Raw genomic sequence first — 15,847 nt, 5'->3', positions numbered from 1 at the left:
ATTTGAGGAGCTGAATTTTGAGGTTTCTTTTCTTCCCACAGCTTATGGCAGTACAGTTGTTGTGGAGATTGCAGCATAAACAGAATCACTGGAAAGAGCAGCTTTAAAGTATAATATTTAAATTGTGCTGGTTTCTTACCCTTCAGGTGATGTAACTTGCAGTCAGGAAGCTGCTGGGGGCCTTCTATGGCATTTATGCTGCTAACGGGACTGCACAACAGTTGCTGACATTTCTCCCTGTGTTTTTAATGAATTGCTGTTAATTGTGTCAGGAGTTGGTGACAGTGACAGCTGACAGCTGATATTGAGACCTGAGGACTTGGGGAATTTTGATCCGTGTGTTGAAGTAAGGTGGTGATAAATGTCATGGTCTGGAATTATCTTGTCTAACAGTACTGTGACACACTCATGCACTGTTGAGACTTAATCCACATCCTGCTTAACTGATGAATGGGTTTAGGGCTTTCTCCTTTTCAACCCTACCCCTGCCTCCCAATTAGCTAGTGAAACCTGGAGGAGCCAGTGGTGTTTATGCAAGAAGCCCTGGGAATCTTGCTGAGTTATTAGTATATTCCTTTCAAATGAAAAGGTAATGCCAAGAGGTATTATTTTTTTCTTTCAGTCCTTGCTCACCTCTTCCTGCCCATCTGATTTCTTCTGTGATGTGATACATTATGCAGAGCAGACTCCCAGCAGTGTAGTTGGGTTTTGAAAGCATGACCCACAAGAGCAGACCCTTCTTATGGAGTCCAGGGATGTGGATCTGCAGTCTCTATATACAGTTTTTAATACTCTGGCTTGCATCAGAAAACCACAAAATGTCATGAATCATGCCTTCTTCATATGTTTTGGATTATTAATTTACTTCTCAGCTGATAAAAACAACAGGGTTTTTTTTTTTGTAACAACCCCCACTAATCCTTGGAGGGTTGACAGGCTTGGCAGTGGAAATGTTTATGAAAGGAATATTTGTTGTTTATTTTTTCACTGTAGATATTCTGACTGTAGCAATTGGAGGAGTACTGGGATGATAATACTGAGAGTACTGAAGCTGCAAACTGAGAGGCAGCATAAATTCTTTTTCCTGAAGAAATGGGAACTCGTGGACTAAAGTCCTTACCTTTTGAGGCCAGCTGTGTACTGGCAGTGTACTTGCAGTTTGAGAGCTGTGCTTTCTGCCACCCAGCTCTATGTGGGTTAAACAAAAAGCAGAAAGAGCACATAAGCAATAGGCTGCAGCCAGGCTGGAAAAGTGCTGTCAAAATTACTTTCTCCCCCAAGACATTTGAAGTCCCAGAGAAAGGATCTTTTCCAAATGGAACTAGCATAGAGAATGCTTTTGTACTTGCCATCCAAGCTGAGTTATTTACACACTGCTGTGTGATGTTGCAGAATGTGAAGTGAGCAACAAGTCAGGATTATGGAAAAAAAAAACTGGCAGTGAAACTGTTTTCACTGGTTGCTGGGAAGGAATCTCTGGTTTGTGTAAGAAGTTCTTGTGTTGAAAATAATCACAGCTTAATTCATTGTATCCCAGGGCATCAGGCTGGCATTGGACTACGATTATCAGCCTTTGCTGGTTCAACAGCAAATTAGCACAGGGTGATGGGACTTCCACTATTAAAGCTACCAAAATGGCATTTCTGACTCCCATCTTCTTTCCTTTGGAAAGGTGACATGGTTCAGGTGAAAGGTTTTTGCTGATCATCCTTTGTAGGAATAGAATTTGGGGCTTTTTTTCTTAGAGCAGAACATGCCTAGAGTGTTTTCAGTGAAGTGCTTATCTAAAAATCATAAATTTATGGGGATTCAGGAATAATCTCATCCTATCCTGGGGTTTTTTATGCTTAAATTGTGCCTCTCTTGAGGAGAATAAAAGATGGGCAAAGGTGAAAGAAACAGAATTTTCTTTAACAAAGTTGTGATAAAACCCATATATCCAAGTAGACTTCTATTTTATTTGTGACTTCTATGCAGAGTGTTAAACTGACAATACAGTAAATAAAGTAAACAAATCCCATTTCAGTGGGTGGTAAAATCTACATTCTATAATTCTACTGAAGAGTTTTGTGAACAGCTTAGTCATTAGGTTAGTAATATTTATTGGTTCACAAAGATCATGGATACATGTGAGGAGGAAACACTGATTGTTTAGCTATGAACCATCTGAAGTAGTTAAATTTTTCTGCTGTTAGTGAATGTAGAAATTTTCTGCACTTGGCTTGTTTGATAAGAATTTAGTGAACCTTATTCCACCTTTTTCTTGAAAGCTGTTAATTACAGAAGTAAGCAGGATTCACCAACTTTAGTGCCGTACTGGGGGTCTGTTCAACTGGGCTCAGAAAAGGAGATTTTCATTTATGTCCTCTGCAACAAAGAAGAAGAAAACATTATTAACTTTTTATGCCAAACATTTTTATGCTGTACCACTATCAATGAAGTGACTGATGCTATGAATGAGCAATCACTGGCAGAAGTATATGTGTATTAAAATAACTCCTTGAAGCTTTCTTCCTTCATGATTGGTAAATTGCCATCAGAAGAGCTGAGAAGATTCTGGGAAGAGAGAAGGCTTCGTATGTTTGACCTCTGACCAAAATCAGCCTCCACTTAAAATTAGGGACTTGCTGGTTGGATTTTGAATACATTTCTTCAGTCTGCTTGTTTGGCAAATGCCTTCTGTCCCATAACTCTTCTGGGATTAACCTGTGCTATGTTGTTTAACCCCACTGACCTTTTGCAGCCTTATTATTAGTGTTCTGTTTTCCTCTCAGCACAGTAGCCATGGGTTTCTGCTTACAATTTCTTTGCCTTACGTTGAAGTCTGAGTAATGTTCTTGGTGGGAACATTCTGCCAGGTACATCTGCCTATTCTTTTAGGTTTACCTTCCTTAATCCCAAAGCAGTGGCACCATTCCTTCAAATCGATGAGTTTGTCCCGGTCTCCATCACACTCTTGGAAGAAACGGCTTATGCAGTGTTCCATGGGAACAAGGGAGGCTCTCAGGGATGCGAGCTCCGAGTGTGTTAATAATCTGAAAGAAAGAGTAGGAATGGAGAGCTGCATTTCCTCAATAAATCAGCATTTTCCAAGCTGATCTAAGGTGCTAGAAGACAACAGTATGATAGCTTTATCAGAGATGCCCCAGTTGGTTTTGTTACAGTGCTTCTGTAATGAATCTGTCCCAGGTCATTATAAAGATGTTTAATACCTGATGAACTAAAATGCTTTTGCTGCATGTTTGTTTGCTAACATCTTTTTCCTAGAACAAGTATTGTGTAGTATTTACAAGTATTGTATGGAGCAACTTGCTCATAACTCATCACTTGTGAAGTTTTGCTGTTAATCCTCAGGACATCAAGCTTGCAAAAGTGCTTAATTATGTTCTAGAACAGTAGGTGTGATTGTCCTAAGATATTGGAAATATGGATCCCATCACTGGGTGATACGACCTAAAGCTTGAAATCTGAGTCATGTTCTCAGAAGCTGGAGGCTTCCTCTGAACTGTGACTATATCTGCTTCTTACACTGAGAGACCTCTGTGGAGTTAGTTGAAAACTATGGATTCCTCACTAGTGGATTTTTGCTGCCAGGGCTCTGTCCTTTGTACTCAGCCTGTTACTCTTAGCTTCAGTGATAACAGGACTTCTTCCTGGCTGAGAGCATTAATAGGTATTAAGACAATGTAGAGCTTCCAGCGTAATACATGATTATGCAAGGCAAGAGGATAGCAGATTCTGACCTAGGACACGATCAGGAAAACAATGAGGGAAAAAGTTCTGTATTAGAGAGGGGTTGAAACTGGCTTCTAACAGCTAAGGGGTTGGTTCTGTATGTAGAGAATCTCTTGAGGTGTTTAGAAAAGTAAAATAGACTGAGTTTAATCAGCAAATCAGAACTGAACTGCAGATTTTTATTTTTTTTTTACCTGTCAACAGGGTGCTGATCAAGCTGGTGAAACTGCCAGTGCACAGGATACACATACATGTGGTAATTTTTCTCAAAGTCATGCAGGAGCAGCTCAACTGGGTGGTCACCAGCCACAAGGCGCTTGTCGTTCTGGTAGATCTTTTTGACCTGAGCTCAACACAGAAATTGTTATTTTTTGTTTCAGGGTGAAGATCTGTCCTGAAGAAAACTATCTGGCAAGAAGGTGTTTTGGAGAAATGAAACTTGATAATAAAATACTACTAGGGAACTGTGTTTTATTGTTGGTGACCATATGCAGCATGAAAAGCTTGCCTCAGATAGTCCAGGACATTTTTGCTGCTGTTCATATCACCTTTAGCAGTAACTAGAAAGGAAGTGAAATTCTTCTGGCTTGATTGTCAGACTCAGCTAAGGGGGGCAGTAGCCTCAGCTGTTAGGAGATTGAACCAGTTTTATCCCATTTTCTGTCCTGAGGCAAGCACCTCATGTTTTGGTGTGAAATAAACCAGAAGTCATCTAATTCATGCCATTTAGCATGAAATGTTCTGGGCTGGTCCATGTAACTTCATGGTATTATTTGGAAAGGATTGCTGACCTTATTCCTTTGCTTTTCAGTTAGAATCCCAGAAGTGTTCAGGTCACGTTCATAATACTGAATAAGGATGTTCTTAAGCCAGTCTCGCATCCGGAGGGGAAACTGAGCCACTTCATAATCAGTACAGGGGGGGATGTCTGTGCCAAAGAGAAAAGCTTTTGTTGACAAGTCATCTGTTAAGTCCCTGTTTGAGCATTTCTGAGATTTGAGATCTACTTCCAGTTAAAATTAAAATTGGTGGAGCTGTTAATGCATTAAATTGTGAATGCACCTAATGTGTTCAATTATAAATCTACAGTTTTTTGGTGTATGTGCTTAATCAGTTGTGAAGCCACAACTTTTATACATCTGTGCAGCTTTTGAGCATAGCTGTGCAGTGAAGCTCTAATCAGTTGTATGAAAGCAGAGTTTTTGACAGCAAATGAGTATTCTGGCTGGGAATGCACTTTCTTCCTACCATATACAGTGGTCAAAGAGGTTGGAAATCAGTTCTGGCTTTTAGATCCTGAGTCTGCATTTGGCGTCTAAGTTTGGTTGATGTTTTTTGGTTTTTTGTTTTCCATGGGGGTTTGAGAAGAACATTTTCATTTATTAACTCTGCAAACACTGTTTTTCTGGTCCAGGATTTACAAAAATCTTCAGAGGCTACAGTACAGTAATAAGAACATGTAGGACAGTGCAGTGAGAAGATAAGGTCAACAACAAATTGGTGTAAACACAGGAGAGTCTACCTTTCAGATACTTTAAAAACATGTTTAGAGTTTTGAAGGTCTTAATTATCAGATAGTTGATGCACAAGTGGCAGATTGCAGGAAGAAGGGTAATTTAGGGCTGGCAGATGGGTTAAGGCTACTGTTTTTTTATACCTAGGTGAATTCTTCAAAGAAAAGCAGGCTTACATTTGCAGGAGCCCATATAGTCTAGGTGCAGCTGGCGTCCCATTTTTGTCCCTTCCAGTTGACATTTGGTGCCAAAGAGTTGACACGTGCCATCATAAGTCTTGTTATCCGTACCACAAACCTAGAAGAAGCAAAACCACCACCCCACCACTGTGTTGAGAAAAATCCATGTCACTCAGAGGCATAATAGCAATAAAAGTAATGGCTACCCAGAGGGAGTACACATGATCAGAACTATCAGAATTATTAATTGTTTTATGCCTGCATGAGTTGTCTGTACTTTTTGCAACACTTGAGTTGAATTTTGTGGTTGTAATGAAGCCTCTGAGATGCTATGGGATTATTTCACTCAATATGTACTCGGCATGTATGGATACATAGAAATTTTAGTGACAGGGAAAAGCTACAATCCCTGAGAGTCTGAGTGAAACAAGCCAGTCACTGTGTAGCTCCATGGGTTCCTACTTCTCTCAAGCCACACTCAGTGAGTTTGGGCGCTTCATATTAATTTTGCAGTTACTGGAATCACTCAAACTCACTTGCATGCATTTAAGGGTAGAATAATTTTAAATAATATCAGGGGAATATGTTGTCTTGTGAACACTTGAGGTGGCTTTTCCCAGTCCTGTGCACTGGGCGAAATACTCACATGCTCATAGTCTTTGGTGGGAGGGCAAGCAGCAGGATCTTGGCAAATGCAGTGAGGTTTCCCTTGTTGATCTGCATGGCAGACTTTGCCTCTTTTGCAGTGGAAATTCCGACATGTGTCTGGCAATCCTAGCAGGAAAGGGGAACTGTTAGAGGTGTTGGGATAAAGCCAAGTGTTTGTCAGATACTACTGACAGCCAAAGCAAAATACAACCCAATAGTCATCAAGAAGTTCAAATGCGTTTTTGATTTTGTTATGAAGCTGGGTCTTATATTGAATAAAACAAGCCAAACTTTACATGAGGAATTTTGTGAGGCTTCTAGCAGTCCCAGGTTTGAATTGGATGGGGAAATAATTTTTTTATTTTTTTTTTAGAAAAAGCTGTTTTTCTGTAAGGACTGACATTCACTTCCAGCTTCCTTTGGTGGAACATATCCCATTGGTCTTTGCTGAATCAAGCACTGGCCTTTGTCCCACTCCTACTTGAATTCAAGCTACTGTTCTGAAACTGAGAGCTCTCAGTGCAAGGTAATCCCCATTTCTGTATAACTGACACAAACATTTGTGCACTGCCTACAAATGTTTTGCACAAACAAGTTACTAAATCCAAGGGAGTATGGAAGGGATTTTCTGGGAACACAGGATTAGGCACAAACAGTTCAGTCACGTGAAATCCTGTGCTGCAAAAGGCAGAAAAGAAATGCAGACCAACAGATTCCCCAGTTGGGAGTTACATTCCAGCTTTGCCTGGTGCTTACCAAGGAGAGCCTCCTCATTCCTGTTGCTGACACTTTCCATCTCACCATGGGAATTGCCTGTAGTCTTAACCTGCACAGTCACAGAGGCATAAGCAGAGAGTTTTGGTAAATCTTGGGAAGAAAATAAATACTTGGACAGATGGGTTTTTTTGGTCCAAATATAGAGCTGACTGAGGCACAGTTTGCTCTGCTTTCAGCAGAGAGGTTGCTATGAAAAATGTGTGAGAAGAGCATAAAGCCTCTGGTAGTATTACCATTCTCTTGTTATTTGGGGAAAGAAATAGAGTAGGAGGTGGAGAGAGAGAGAGAAGTGGGAGCTCAGTAAGGCCTGGGTTTCTTATAATTATTCTGTGGACTCTTTAGTCCTGCCTTTCCAAGCTGTTCACTTTTGTGTAATAGTGTTTTAAGTCTTTGTGAGAGAGGAGTAAACAGGCTGGCCCGATAAGCTGGAGACCGTTTCAGGATTTGTATCTGTATTTATCTGTGTGTTTCATTATACATCCCATTGGGGCTGGAGCTCTTATGTGAATGGTGTTCATTTCCTTTCTGGTCCAATTCATCTAAATGCTCTGGGTGCAGTGACACAACATGAACCAGAGGAATAGAAGGGGAGAGGACACTTCTGCATATTAAGAAGTCACCTGTTTTTCTCCAACAGGTCATTTCAATCATCAGGAATTTAAATTTGGAACTGGTCCCTCTCCCCCTTTTTGTAGTAGTCAAGTTTATTTTAAAGATAATTTACCTGATCTTCACTGTCCATTGAATTCACATTCTGAACAGAGCTACTCAGTTTGAGTTGTTGCTTGTTGTCAGAATCAGGTGGCTCATGATGAGAAATATCTTGTTCAGAGTGAGCAAGGTCTTTAATCTTGACAATTTGGTAATCCTCAGTCTCTCTATGAACTGCAGTATCATCGTCAGTGGTTCCTTCCCCTCCAGGCTCAGTACTGGTGCTCTCCTGGTCATTACTCTGGATTCTCTCCTCTTCCTCATAGGCTGCTTCTTTCCAGGTATTGCTGAGCAATTCCTCACCATCAGTGTCACCACTGTCATGTCCATCACCATCATCATTACTGTCTTCCCTATCTTGTATTTTCACATGATCATGATCATTCTGATAGTTCATTTGAATATTGTCTTTTCTCTCTTGACTTTGCTGTTTGCCATCCTGATACTCATTATGGGTTTTTTGAGAGAGGGGGACTCCTTCTTTATAGGACTTCTTCCTGTTCTCCCTCTCTTCTTCCTCTAGGTCAAATTTCTCACTGTGTCTCTTGGTTTTCCAGGTTGTTTGGCTGGAATCTCTCAGGAGTTCATCTGACTGCATGCTGTTCTCATGCTGCTGTCTTTTGTATTGGTCACCTTGACGTGTCTGATGGCCTTTGTGCTTTGTGTCTCTGTAATCAGTTTCTTCACCCCATTCCTCATCCTCTTCTTCCATGCTTTCCTCTTCCTCGCTTTCACTGTTTTTTTCATCCAGGCCAACAGCATTTTTGTTATATTTCCACATGTTATGCTCCTGCTGAAGGCTGAAAGCACCCCCCGGGTGTTCTGCATGTCCAGGGAGGTGTTGGTTTGCTGTGTTCCCGTGTTTCTCATAATTCCTGAGCTGCTCCAGCTCAGGGCTGGTCTGTTCTCTGCCACTGCTCCCAGAGTCACTGTCCTGGTTATCAGAAGCCAACCCTAGTTTATTGTGCAGTGCAAGGAAATCGATGCTCTTCAGGCTGGTTTGCACCTGATGCTCGCTCCCAGTTCTTCCCTGTTTCCTAATGGTCCAGGGCTCATCATCAGTGCCTGGTACTGATAGCTCTGCTTTGAAGTTTCTGTGAGTGGGCAGCAAATCACCCTTGTCTACATACCCTGTGTTCTCTTCCTTTGAGGCTTCAGGATGAATATATTCACTCTTAAAAAAAATATTTAAAAATAACAGATTATTAAATCATAGAATTTAATTGAAATTGATGCAGTGTTATTTTTGCCTTGTATTGAAAAGCATGGCAGTGGCTTTATTTGTTTTCTTTGTTTTAAACTAGCCCAGAGCATGAAATACATAGCTGATGTCCCTTTCTCAGAAAATCTGTTTATCTGTCCCTTCTTTTATTGCTGGAGTTTCTGGAGAGGTCTATGCAATTCTGTTTCAGACACAGATGCACATGGGTGTCTTGTGAAATCTCAAAATGCCTAGTTAGTATTTTAGTCATAACTACAGGCACTTGTAGGCTGCAGTAATTATCATTTACCTCAGAAAAGGGGGATGTGAAACATAACTTCCTACACACATAAGGGAAAAATAAGGAACCTGGGAAAAAAGGAGCAGGTGAAGAGAAGGCACCTTTCACAAGGTGATAGTAATTCCTGAGGAGTGCCCTGCATTGATTTTATAATCCATATATTCATCTGCTTTGAGTCTGATACATCATTGCTTCCTGGCTGAAGCCACCAGGAGCTATTGTGTGTGGTGACAATTATAAGATCAACAATAGATGTTTGAGTGCCTTTTTTTTTCTTAATCTGTCAAGCCAATAGCAAAAGTGGTACCTTCAGTGGAAATGGTTCAAATGCTTGAAAAAACAGGTACAAAAAAAGACTGTCAGGTCTTGCTGAAACAAATACCTTTCTGCTGCTGTGTGTATTTCTGAACACCACCTGTGGATGTTCTGTGTTATTATTGTTCAGTGTTATTATTGAGTTATTATTGCTTACAGCAATATAGCACCTGATACTGATCGCTCTTAAAGCTTTTGGGAGATTTAATTTGGGAAGAATGGTCCTTCTCAGTATCCAAGTTACTGGAAAAGCTTTTTCCTTTAGTTTGGGTAGTCTCATGACTGCTTGGAAACAAGCACTCTACTCACAAATGCTTATATATATTTATATTAAAGGTAGGTTTGGAAATATTAATTTGGTTCTTGTAGATCAGCTATATCCTATTTCCTAATGTCAAAGTGGTATCTTAATGTTTTTTAATTTTGTCTTTTGCCTGGTGTCCTTGCTGATGTGGGAATAGTACTGGGCACAATATTCACTGTTAAAAATTCCAATCCTTAACTTTTTTCAGGGGAAGATTGTATGTTTGCTCCAATCTAACAGAAATTCACTGTGGAGCTTTTCCAAAATTCTACAGATTTAGAAAACACAAGGCCAAACAGTCTTTAAGGCTTTCTATTGTGGGTGCATGTGTTTGAGAAAGATTTGGCTCGTGTCTTGGCAGTGCTCATGAAGGAAATTGGGCAAATTTCTGTCACTATCTGTGAGTAGATACTGTGGGGAGAGCTGGCCTTTGATGGATGATGCACACACTTGGAACTGATGATTCATTGGCTACTGCAAGGTTTTGCTTTGATGACTTCTGTGTGTTATTTCTGGTAGACAGCTGTAGCTACAAACTAATCTTTCTACCATTTCCTCTGCTGGATACTTCATTAGGGAAAGTTAATTTTTTGGTTTTCATAGTGTACAGCACCATCCAGATTGATATGAGATGTATCTGGAAAGCTGTGCAGAATGGGATACAGTTTTAATTAAAAATATAAAAATGGTTAGCATAAGATTTGGGATTTTGAATCTCATCCTACAGAGCATGATCTGAATTTAACAGTTCTGAAACACCCAGTGGCTTGGAGCCAAGATCCATTGTGTCTGAGCCACAGTGCAATAAAAAGGAATTTTCATTTGGGTCAGCCATGAATGAAAACTGTGGGCTCTGGCATTAGCACACATATGTGGCATAGGGAGGGCTGGTGAAATCCTCTGTCCCTTTGCCATTAGGGCATCTGGCCCTGTGTCTAATGCTCTGCACCATGAATAATAAAACATATGGTGGCTAAAATTCTTACAGTATGTTTGAGACTGCATATGATCCCCTGGTGTAATAAATTGAAGATTTCATCCCCCTCCTGTACCGGAGCTGTGATAACAATTTTGACTGTCACTGGAGTTTATTGCTTGTACAAATATGGGTAATGGTGATATGTGGGGATTCATTTAAGGTAATTTTGTCAATAAGCGAAACTTACATTTTGAGCTTTAGATTTTGTCCTGTTTGCAATTGTTTAATATGCAAGGCATAAGATACTTGGCACTAATTCTTGGGGTGAGAGGACCTAAAGTTTTTTAACATAAATCAATTTGCCAACCAGTATGTATGTGCTAATGTGTTTTTATATTCAAGATGAATAATGTAAGTTACTTCCTATAGTTTAAAGAACAAGAAGAGTACCTTTTCTGGAGTTTTCTGTCTGTGAGTTCTGACCTTGTGGTTTACAGCATGGGTCTAAAAAAGACAAATATATTATTATCTGCCCTTCCATAAAAATCTTGTATAGATCAATGGGATAACATAGAATAATCTCAGTGTGGGAAATTAAGTGCCTGGTAATAATAGCATGATGAGGACTTACTGGAATAGCAAAAACTGGTCCTACAAGACAAATGAAGAGAGCTACAGCCTTCATGTTTTCCAGATCTTGTAGAGGACAATAGTTAATGGTTCAGGGGTAGGGTTTAGAGATTTCCTTTCTGCAAGAAACATGAAAACAAAACAAGTTAGGATTTGGGTATAATGACCTAGAAATGACTGATGGAAGCAATGTAGTGGCTGCTGTAACTTGTTAAGTCTGGAGATCCACAAAATTGCTATGCAATGTCTTTTAAACTCAGATGTGAGACCAGCTTAACTAGAGGAGACTCTAGTCTCAGGTCTTTGACAGTGATTAAACTGTGGGCTGTGTTCACAAACTCCAGTGGGTCCTACTGAGAGGCAGAGCTGTGAATGGACATAAGTTGAGCATTTAAATACTTACAAATACTTGTAAGTATTTATCCACCCCTCTGAGATATCACTTTGTGAAAAATGCCCCTTTTTTGTTGAACTCTGAGGTAGTGCCTGCTTGTGGCGTCTTTACAGCTGAGGTGTCTCCTGGCTGCTCCCCTCTGAGGCTGGCAGGAAGAATTAAGTGGTGAAATTCTGCTCAGCAGGTCTCCAAGCCCAGAAGTGCTGCCCAGGCTGCTTGAAGAATGGGTGCAGTCCTGCTTTGGATGCAGTCCTGCTTCTGTGTTTTCTCAGAAATAGTCACTCCAAGTGTATGCTTTTGGAAAATTCCTCTGTTAAACATTGTTTAATGTCATTATCTTTCTGTCAATGAAGATCAAAATACTCATTAGTGGGGCATATCTAGTATGCAATCCATTTTTTCTCACAGTTGGTATCCAAATTACCTCTTGACTAATTATCTATTATCTCTCTGGCATTCACAGTTAGTTTACAGTTAGTTTACTGTCCAAGATGTTTTCAGAGGGAAAGGCAGAATACAGCAGAAACCATTAACGAGCATATGCAAAATGCCTCGCTGGGCTGGATATGGGCAGGCTCTTCACATCAAGGCAAGTGTTGTTAGACTGAGGGTTATGCAGGCAACTTGTCAGAAATGCAGGGCAATAATCCAATTTCATGTAAAGCCCTAAAAAACTGCATACTGTGCTTTTTGAAGGCCTGGCAAGTGACTGAGGAAAGAAGGATGTGAATATCAGGTAGGCTTGATTTCTCTTTTTTTCTATTGCTGGTGAGCAGCACAAATCTGGGCATGTCACTTAACTGAGTTTCTTTTTTTTTCATCTCTCATTTGTCATATTTGTTTCAGTAAACTAGTTTGAGAGTTATAAATGAAAAGTTCTGCTTGTTGTATTTTATTTATAATTGCAGGTTTCTAATTTGGCTTGTCTCTGTCTGTAGAAGTTGCCTCTACTGCCTTTGCTCAAATAATGAAAAAGTAGTTGGAATAAATCTGAGTTAGGGTGTCAGGACAGGGCTTTTGTATTTTCTTTTCTTATTAACAGCAAGCCCACAGCAGCCCATAGGAATCATAAGTCTTGAATTAAGTATTTGGTCTTGAATAAGTACTGAATTATTAGAGAAGCCTGACCACACTGATTGGAGTATTCTATGATGGATTGTGAGGTTTTTTACACTAAGAGAGAAAGCACTTCATTCTTGCTTTAATTTCCAAATATGTCTACAGAAGAGAATTTTTAAAAGCAAGCTTTTTTGACACATAAGTCTAATAGGGCTGTCAGAAAGGAACGATTATACAAGAAACTATTTTTAAAAATATTAACAGGGAGACATCTCCCTGGAAAAATGAAATCATTATACTCTGCAGGAGAATCTGTAGAAAAACTTAGCCAAAAGTGAATAGGAAAATTTCTTGATGTGTTTTTGGCCAAGAAATGAGTAATTTAACAATACTTCACCTTGGGTTATTGAGCAAGCAGGGCTAACTAGGGGTGCTGGGTTTGCATTACAAGGAGGCTACAGGGCTGCCTTTCTAACAGTGTCAGCAATCACTTGAAATACTCATCAATGACATGAATTTTTAATAAAAACATAAGTGTGATACTTTAAAATTACAACTGGTGTAGCACATTCCTGTTTCCAGGTCTGTTTGAAAAGCCCTTGTGAGAGCAGGAGTACATTATGCACATAGAACCTGGTTCATGTGTGCACAAGTATAAAATTAAAAGGTAGATTTTGAGATAGATTTCTGATCTGAGTAAAAGATCATAATAAGAAAAAAAATATTAAAATACTAAAACGATTTCACTCATTCTGTACCAGTAAACAGCTGCTAAAGAGAATTGGTCCCAGTTTTACAGCTGTAAAAACCATCGGGCATAAGTCCTTGATGGCTGAGTGCAAAAAGATCAAAACCAAACCAAAAGTATTTCAGGACAAGTCAAAACAATTTTTAACAAACCATTCACGTTAACTTAATGTAATTGTTTAATCTCTTATGTTTCCTTTTTGCAATTTGTTTTTTTTTTTAATTGTTTAGATCTGAGTTTTTAGAGGTTTGAGGGTTTTTTTTGACTAGAACTCTCTGTAACTTTAGACCAGATTAAGTCAAAATTTGCTGCTTTGATTTAATTTGAGGAGGATCAAAATGAGGCTTACTTATTAGCAGAATTATTTTTATATTAGTTGGTGGGTTTTGTCCTCTCCCAGATCCTATATTTCTTCCATGGGCTCCCTGTTTGGTACATGTTTGCATTAGGTCTACCAACATATTTTTGAAAGTTTCCTCCAAGACCAGCCAGAGTTTCTCTCTCTTTCTTCTCCAGTAAGAATAAAGAAGGTGAATCTGATTTTTTGTCTTTGTCTATTGGATTAAGTTTCCTAAACTGATATTTCAAGAGACTGTTGAAGTGTTGGGAAATTGTGGCATTCAGCTGGACCACTGTATGGTTCCAAAGGAGGTGTGTACTTTTCCTGGTTCTTGTTAGCCATAATGCTTTATTATTTTTCAGGATCGCTGGAAAAATAAATATTCCAGTGGTAAGACAAGGGTTGTCTTCCTCAACACAGTAACTACACATTGTTTTCTCTTACAAAGAACATTTCTTCCTGTTCTGGGCATAAACATCTGAAATGTGTTATCCTTAAAACAGATGACACCGTGTGAAAGCTTCTGCAGTAAGTGGAAAGGAATTGCAGAGGGTTAGATATAAAGCATTCTAATAAAGAATAAAGAAGAAACAGTACCATAGCAGTAGAGGAGGTGCTCCTTCTTGGCCTGCCACTGGTGTGCTGGAAATCCTCGAGCCTTGCAAGATGCTGCTGCTTTTCCTGAGGTGTGTTTTGGTGTCTGAAACAGACCCTCTCAGCAGGTGCCTTGTGCTTCAGTGAAGGAAGATGGGATTCTTTGGCTCCTGGTGGAATCCTCAGCTTCCATGGGATGAGGTGGGGGCAGTGGGCTGGTGGAATTCTGGTGGATTAATTGAATCAGAAAGACAATTTAGTGCTGTCGGGCTCCGGGCCAGTGGAGCTCAGTGGCTGTGTGGGAAGGACATATTTTGTGTTTTGCAGGGAGGGGAGCCAAAGGGAGAGGGTGCAGGAGTTTCTGCTGCATCAGCTGCTCCCAGAAGAGCTGAACTAAGGGATCTGCTGGGGCAGCCACGCTGTGAGCCCGGGGCAAGCAGAAAACTGGATATGCCAGTCCCTGCTGAACTGCCCAGTACTGTTTCTGAGTGCTGCACATGGTGTGTGTGAGCCTGCAAAAAGGTAGAAACTCTAAATTAGATGATCAAACCCAGTGTTGGTTGGATGCTCTGGCATAACTCTGAGGAGTTTGCTGTTTGGAAGCTGTTGCCATGGCTGTGCTGCCTGATGAGGAGTATGGAAATCTCCACGAGCCTCTGCAGCAGAGCCTTTGTGGCTCCTGGTTCTGCAAGCATCAATGAGTTTATTCTTTATTGTTTTTTTCTCATCTCAAATGCTCCACCTGCCCTGGAATACTTTCTGGGAGGTTGTCCAGAAATAGTGGAGGGGATGCACCAGTGTAAGGGCAGAGGCACTTCCAGTGATAAAGGCAGCAGATCCAGCCTCAAATTCCCCATTCTGCCAAAATCCTCTCTTCCTAAGGAGGACACTTTGTATATTGTGTAGATCTGACTGGAAGAGAGGCTGAAGCAGAATGAAGTGTGTGAATGGTAAGAACTGTAATGCAAATGCTGAAATTTCAGTCACTTTAGATATTTTTTTAATATGGTTCTTTTTAAAGTCACAGTTTTGATGGCTTCTGTTCCGTTCACCCAAATAGGTAATAGACATTGAGTGTTGATTAGACAAGATACATTGAGAAATGTACAAAAATTGACCATGTTTTATGTGGCAAACTGTGAAGTTTATAGTTAATAAAAAAAAAAAAGAGCCTGAAATCAGAGCTGAGCCCTTGCTCTGTAGACCAAGCAGAAAAAAAACCCCTTTGACAAAAGCCCATGAGAAATTCTTTAAATCCTTTTCCCTTTTATCTCTGCTTCTCTGCCTGGAAACTAATTCATGCCTATTGGAGTTGAAATTGTGCTTGTCTGTCAGCCAGTCAGTGCCTGAAACGAGTGGGCATATTTCAGAACTTCCCGTTTGTTTTTTCTTTTGTTGTGCGTGCAGAAAAGATGATTGGTTTTATCTACTCAAAACTTTGTTTTGTGCTCTGCTGTACCATCAGATTAGCTTTACTG

General features: G+C 40.1%; 1 protein-coding gene across 2 annotated transcripts; it reads right to left on the bottom strand.

Annotated features, from left to right (window-relative positions):
• Nucleotides 1-1,938: 1,938 nt before the first annotated feature.
• SPARCL1 (SPARC like 1) lies at nt 1,939-14,888 on the bottom strand. 2 transcript variants are annotated; one of them, XM_088164117.1, is made up of 11 exons: nt 14,373-14,887; nt 11,236-11,353; nt 11,055-11,108; nt 7,578-8,738; nt 6,833-6,902; nt 6,075-6,202; nt 5,426-5,546; nt 4,527-4,663; nt 3,930-4,078; nt 2,887-3,035; nt 1,939-2,367 (listed from the first exon to the last, which is right to left on the bottom strand). In XM_088164117.1, the coding sequence occupies exons 2-11, from the start codon at nt 11,287-11,289 to the stop codon at nt 2,339-2,341; spliced, it is 2,052 nt and encodes a 683-aa protein (XP_088020243.1). In that variant the 5' UTR covers nt 11,290-11,353; nt 14,373-14,887; the 3' UTR covers nt 1,939-2,338. The 2 variants fall into 2 exon arrangements, with proteins under 2 accessions (XP_088020243.1, XP_088020242.1); XM_088164116.1 differs by lacking the exon at nt 1,939-2,367 and having other exon boundaries at nt 2,798-3,035; nt 14,373-14,888.
• Nucleotides 14,889-15,847: the final 959 nt, after the last annotated feature.

This window comes from Sturnus vulgaris, chromosome 4 (genome assembly GCF_052056855.1).
Source record: "Sturnus vulgaris isolate bStuVul1 chromosome 4, bStuVul1.hap1, whole genome shotgun sequence".
Classification (NCBI taxonomy): domain Eukaryota; kingdom Metazoa; phylum Chordata; class Aves; order Passeriformes; family Sturnidae; genus Sturnus; species Sturnus vulgaris.
The sequence above is the reverse complement of the archived record's forward strand: the minus strand, read 5'-3'. Positions and strand labels throughout refer to the sequence as shown.

Excerpts from the sequence above, each read along its gene's own strand:
- SPARCL1 (XM_088164116.1), bottom strand. The coding sequence starts at position 11,289 with ATGAAGGCTGTAGCTCTCTTCATTTGTCTTGTAGGACCAGTTTTTGCT. Across the intron at positions 11,109-11,235 it reads GACCAGTTTTTGCTATTCCA|ACCCATGCTGTAAACCACAA; the intron begins GTAAGTCCTCAT and ends TGTCTTTTTTAG. Across the intron at positions 4,079-4,526 it reads CTGAAAAGCAAAGGAATAAG|GTCAAAAAGATCTACCAGAA; the intron begins GTCAGCAATCCT and ends TGTTGAGCTCAG.